This window comes from Crocuta crocuta, unplaced genomic scaffold (genome assembly GCF_008692635.1).
Source record: "Crocuta crocuta isolate KB4526 unplaced genomic scaffold, BGI_CrCroc_1.0 scaffold13, whole genome shotgun sequence".
In the NCBI taxonomy this organism is placed as follows: domain Eukaryota; kingdom Metazoa; phylum Chordata; class Mammalia; order Carnivora; family Hyaenidae; genus Crocuta; species Crocuta crocuta.
The window spans coordinates 4,972,915-4,979,104 of NW_027530007.1; the positions used below are offsets into that span (position 1 = coordinate 4,972,915).

Genomic DNA, 6,190 nt, shown 5'->3' on the forward strand with positions numbered 1-6,190 from the left:
GGAGCAGCCACACCTACGCCCTTCAGCACAGAAAACAAAACACCTGAAGCTAGGCAGGAACCTCAAAGTAGCAATATATTTATTTACAAAATATACAGTTTCACAGAAACAGCTTCGCTTTATACACATAAACTTTATAATTACACAGAACCATGTAAACGATGTTAAGTGTCTGGCCTGGCCAATGCCTATGCGAGGGGCTTACTTCTGGGGTGACATCTCCCTCCCCTCCCTTTATCAGCCACCAACCCGGAGCCCCTAGATGGGCCATGCCGAATTTGCATAAAGCTGATTGCAGCTGCCCAGCTCAAGCTAACACAAAAACCAAGGTGTCTTGACTTCCTAGACACCACCCACAGGGACTGATGGATCTATTCGAAGAACAAAAAGGAAATGAAGGAAACAAATCAAAATGAGTACCAAGTACCTTCCAGAGGCGTCACCAGGCACTGACCCCTCTAAAAGTGGTAACAGCAGTCGCCCGGGCTGGTGGGTCCACTGTAAAATCATACATATTCTTACATGCACTTTTAAAACTTTGTAGAGTTTTTCTTAAAAAAGAAAAAAAAAGAAAACACTTTGGAACTTTGGCTATTCTCATGGTGAAGACACTGGACAGGCGATGTCAGGAGGCAGATCTTTGGCAAATTCCTCTCCAACTTTTCCTGGACGTTTGCCCTCATCAGAGCCAGACAGTTGTCCGGGGAGAAGGCTGGTTCTAAGCCCGCTTTCCTCACTATGTTTCTCTACAACAGAACGTCCCCCTTGGGGATCTTCACAACAAACTAGGTTTCAGAAACTATTTCTATCTCTGTGTTAATATGCGCAACAGAATACAAAACAAAACAAAAGGTAGTTGGCTGGTGAAGCATGAAAGATACTCGCACAGAAAACGGGCTCCCATAAGCCAATTAGAGTTCAACCTCCCCCCACTGGGCCTAAGGGAGAGAATACAAATAGAATCCCCCTGGTGGCCCCACACAGTGTGCCACGCGGAGACCCCCCCCCACCCACGCAGAGAGACTGGGGGGTCCACCCCAACTGTAAATGTAAGGAAGTATTGACCCACCGAGTTGGGCATCCTTCCTTTTCCACGCTTCACAAGAAACAATGCATATGAAAACACACCCATCCACTTACCAAAAAAAAAAAAAACACGTTTTAGAGAAAAGAGTACTCGAACTGCTCAAGGGTACTGTCAACTTTGGAGAAAGCGGAAGCCTTCCTCTCCCTTCAGGCCCCGGAGCCGCCAGCGTCCCCTGTGGGAGCCACGGGCGCAAACTCCCAGAGCTGCCTGCCCAGGAGGCTCCCGGGTCCGGGGTCCTGGTTCAGCCCTAAGGAAGTCTGCACCGTCCAATGTCATGTTCCTGGAGGCCAATGTTACCATAGCCACTCACTCACCAATTCACCCCAAAAACAAAAACAAAAACACAACTTCAAATCCTAACCTTGCCCCATGAAACCAGCAGGCCAGCCTGTGCGAAGGGCATGGGGAGAGTCGGCCACAGGACATGCCTCCCCTCAGGTTGCTCCTTCCTTTCCTCACTCCGTAGAGGACGCCGTTCCCCAGTGACTGCCTGCCTTTTCTGCTGCTACAGGAGTAGAGAGGGGGCGAGGAGGGCAGGATCCAAGTGCCCTGCGCTGGAGAGCAGCTTGCCGGGCACCCCCAGGACCTCACACACCAACCGGAAAGGGCACCCGGGCAGAAATCTGCCAATACTTTTGGCTATATCGTGCAAAAAGACAGGTTTTTTTTTTTTTACATCGTGCAAAACAGGAAACTGAGTTATGAACACGGGCCACCTCAACCCCCCCCCCCAACCAACCCCTTTTCCACCAAGAAGTGGCCACACACTNGGGCAGCCGGATGGTTGCTGTACAGACACTTATGGTCGAAGACTTACACTCGAGAGAAAGCTTACACGTATGGCTGTTCACTAACAGGCCCGGGAAACTTGAACGTCTCCTCTCCCTAGACAGCAGGAAGCGGGTAACAGCCCGAGCCCGCTCCCAACGGCGGGGGCTTGTTAACAACGACAGCAAGGGTTCACCACCACCACGTCCCCTCATTTTCAGCTGAACCAAACCCACTGCACCGGAGCGCCGAGTCCGCCTCCACTGCAGAGAACACGGCTCCGGCAGCGGCTCCGGCCAACGAGGATTTTATTCAGTCACTGACTATGTACAGGTTAGACCTTGGACAGCCTGTCCGTTTGCTTAGGCACCTGAATGGCAGGGGTCTGCCCGCAGAGCTGAGAGTTCTGTGCTCGACTAAGAGAGGGCCCAAAGAGCCCAGCGTCCCTTCCGACTCCTCGCCCACGCGGCCTCCTCGCTCACCGACAGTCAGTCCAGAAACAGTTTCCGCGAGCCCATCCGAGAACGGTTGGAGCGGCGGATGTCGAACTTGGAGTCCCGGCACTTTTGGCAGACAAACACTTCCGGAACGTTGGATTTCCGGATTTTCGCACAGGACAGGTGAATCCAGGTGTGGCACTCGTTACACTCGATCATAGGGCGGCCGGCAAATGGCTTCATGCAGAAGCAGGTGACAAGGTCCCAGGAGTCATCGTCTGAACGGGGGGGGATACATGTAAGGGGAGGCGGAAGAACCTTCCCACAACCCCTCCCAATCCACCACCCCCCCGCTCCTCCAGGGGGGTCTGAGCTGCAGTAAAGTCCGATCCTCACCAGACTTCACCTGTCACTAAGGGCAGGGCTCTCCTAAGTGCTCCCCTCTCCGAAAGTGGAGCGCGTGCAACGGAAGACACTGAAATGTGTGGCTCCAGGAACTAACCGCGAGAGGCTTGGACTTAGAAGCTAGATTATTTTTGTATTTGGAGGCCTGTCCTGGAACCGCCGCCGTTTCCAGCTGCAATCGCCACCCCCCTCCCTCCCAAACACCTCGGTGTCCGCCTTCTCCCTTCCTCCCTACACGCGGCGGGGCGCGCTCTGCCGTCACACTGGCAGGAAGGGACCGTTCCCCCGCTCTTCGGACCAGCAGCCCCGGCAGGGCAGCCCCGGGGAGCACTCACCCGAGTCCACCATGATGTCCTCGTCGTTGCCGGTGCTGTCCTCGTCCCGGAACACCACCTGCTTCCCCTGCCGGACGATAGTCCGTTTGCCTTCAGTCTTTATTTCTTTGACCTGATCGGGTGACACCGTGACACAAGACCCGCTGGAAGGAGTGTCGGAGTCCCAGCCCGAGCAGGCGTCGCCGGGAGCCTGGGGGATGCCTTGCAGGGCAGGGCTCGCGGGGGTCCCCACGTACGGGTCCGCGGCCTCCAGCTTCAGCAGGCTCCCCACGTACCCCTCCTTCCCGGGCACGTCACTGTCCCTCCGCTTCCTCTTCTTCTTCTTCTTCAGCTTGTCCGTTTTCTTTCTGTCCAGCAAGAAGTTACTGGGCTTGGCTCGCGGCAGGAGGCCGGGCTGCAGGTGGCCAAAGCAGCGGTCAGAGACCGGCAAGGGCACCGCGGACGCCATGTCGGTGAAACCCGTGTCCCAGCCGTCGCTGTCGATGGTCCCGGCGGTGCTGTTGGCGGGGCTGGGGCTGCTCCTCAAAGGGAGCTCCTGAAAGGACAGAGGCGCAGGCGTGGGGCCCGAGGGATCTGGCCGGTCCCCGGCAGCGACAACAAGAGCCAGCGGCAGGCAGAGCGACCGCAGCCGGCTCAGGCCTACAGCCCAGGGCTACCAGAACGGTGACCTTCTGGGCTCTCTAAGCAGCACTCTTTAGGGACGGTGTGGTGCCTGCCCTACCGTGACCTTCCAGACAGCACGTTAAGCGCCGAGGAGGACAACCTTCTCTTGCCGAGCCCTCAGCCCCCGGGCCAGCGCGCCAGGAACTCACTCGATGCCCAGTGAGGAACCAGAAAGCGCCAAGGACACCCTCTCAAACCCCCTTATCGTTCCCCGATTGTACAACCTCCCGTCCGCTGTCCTCCCAATGGGGTGTTGTTTTTTCTTTCTTTTTATTAAGTGAATTTAAATTAGTTTTGAGAAGTTCCTGACGCTCTTCTTCAAAACTGGAAACATCCCCCAAATACTGCAGAATCAAAGGAGGCAATTACAGCCCCAGAGCCGTGAGCCGATCTCTGCGGCTCCTTCAGACCAGTCAAGCGTTTTATTTACAAATAGTGGCAACATTCCGCGTGGCACAGAGGACACAGTTATCCACGTCCACAGCGGACAGAAATGCTAAGCCGATGCCAGAGTCTGGCCTCTTGAGAAGCTTTCCTTTCCTCCGAGCCCTGTACGATACAAGCACCCCGCCGGCGGTGGTCCTCAGTCCTGCCCGTTACTTAGCGGAGACAAGAAATCCCTTAAACCCAGGGGATCTGGGCCACAGAGTCCCTGAAGACACTGTAACGTGGAACCCACAGCTCAAATGGAGAGCTGCTCACCAGGAAGACAGTGGGGACCCGGCCTAACCATCCGGCTGAGCCCCAGGCTCTGCCGCTGTAATCAGCCTGTGACCCAGAGCAAGCAGTTCCCTCCCTGCACCCCAGCGTCTTCGTCTTTAAATGGGGAAAACTAACCGCCCCTTTCTATCATAAAGACCAAGAAAACGGCCCGGCCGTTGTAGGCCCTCGATGAGCACTGGACGCTCAGGGCGGGCCGACTTCAACCACATTCTTTGCAAACAAACGCTTCGAGTTTATCAAATCATTTCTAGACAAACCTACGGCGTCCTTCCGACTTTTAGAAACCACCTCCCAGACTGGTCTACGCTTCCAAGGAAAGTTTCTACCCGAGAGCCGTCCGCAGTCCCCCCACACCACCCCTTCCGGACCCCCTCGCGCCACTGGCTTCACTGGCAGCAAGAAGGGGGCCTCTGAAGATTACCTCCTTCGGATAAGGAATGTAGCCGGCATAGGCCAAGACGAAGGTGCAGAATTTGTTGAAATCCTCCACAGTCCTGCGCCTCTTGTAGCTGGGGGAGCACTCCTGTCAGCAGGGCGAGAAAACGGGGTGTGTTTGAAAGTAGGCACTTGGAAGTGGAATCACAGAGACAAAACTAAACCAGCTGGAGACTTTCATTGTCAACCACTCTAAATGTGCGGCTCGATTTACAGACGCTCTAGAAACAAGATAAGGTAGGTTTGGGTCGAGAACCAGCACTGAACTCAGGAGGCTGAAAGGAGGGTATTGTGGTGTTTTGCCAGGCACACTGGGGCACTGGTGGGCAGATAAAAACACGCGAAAGAATCTACTTCTTGTGCTCCTGTGGCATTTTCCAACATTATCTATCACTGTCTGCAGGCCTATCAGAAGCTCTAATAACTCTGTTTTCGCTACAGATTTTCCATTTTGAAAATAAACTCCAGCCGCAGCTGGGATCAAAGTATTTTTAAGTGATTTCAAAAGTCAACTATTTCTTTCCCTTCAGAGCACACTCAGGCCNGGAGCCCACTTCCCCCTCGGCTCTCTGCTGCTGCAACACCCCACATCCAGGGGGCCAGCACCGAAATGTTCTCCGACTCAGAAAATAAACTAGAAACGTTCCTGCCGGGTTGAACTTGGCAGGGTGAAGATGAAATACTACAGGATTTGGACTTGTGCGCCCTGTCTCCATTCAATCTAGAAAGGTCTTTAACAAGAAGAGGTTTTCTCCCCAGGACAGAAGCTCGGGGAGAATGAACCCTTATTTGCTAAGAAACAAAACAACTCTGCTTTATTTCGGTTTACTCGGCCAGCATATTCACCAAGGTTTCCTTCAAGCGCTTTAGCACCTACGCCAACCCCATCCTTACGGGCTCCGCTCCCATTTCCAGGACCCAGGGACCCCCTACCCTGCTGGAGTGAAAGCGGGACAGGAAGCAGAGGGGTGGGCTCCGGGACCCTGCCCGGCCCCTCCCCGGGACGGAGGGCCCAGAGGGCGGCGCGGCCCCCGCGCGCCGCCCGCAGGTTTCCTTCCGAAGGCTCCGATTATTTTCTCAACTCGGTTCCGGAGGACCCCCTCCTCCGCCCACCCCCGGCCGCTGGCACCCGAGGGGCGCGCAGGTCGGCGGAGCACCGGCCTCAGAGAGGTACCCGGCATTTCCTGCGTCGGAGAGACCCTGCCCCCACCCCCGGGAAGCACTGACCGCCCGCGCTCCGGCCGCGGGGGGAGGGCCGCAACCCTCGGCCCTCAAACTCTCGGGGAGAACTTTTATTTCGGCGGGGAACGCGCAGAAGTGGGTCAGGGGCCTGGACG

General features: G+C 55.7%; 1 protein-coding gene across 1 annotated transcript in view; it reads right to left on the minus strand.

Moving 5' to 3' along the window:
* Window positions 1-1,861: 1,861 nt before the first annotated feature.
* The window catches only part of PHF13 (PHD finger protein 13), a 5,010-nt gene continuing 681 nt past the window's right edge, over window positions 1,862-6,190 (minus strand). The window contains exons 3-7 of the mRNA XM_077763978.1: window positions 6,081-6,183; window positions 5,787-5,929; window positions 4,840-4,941; window positions 3,033-3,567; window positions 1,862-2,570 (exon numbers count right to left, since the gene is read on the minus strand). Of these exons, the coding sequence (XP_077620104.1) occupies window positions 2,344-2,570; window positions 3,033-3,567; window positions 4,840-4,941; window positions 5,787-5,929; window positions 6,081-6,183 (1,110 nt within the window). The 3' untranslated portion in view covers window positions 1,862-2,343. The remainder of the gene's footprint in view (window positions 2,571-3,032; window positions 3,568-4,839; window positions 4,942-5,786; window positions 5,930-6,080; window positions 6,184-6,190) is intronic.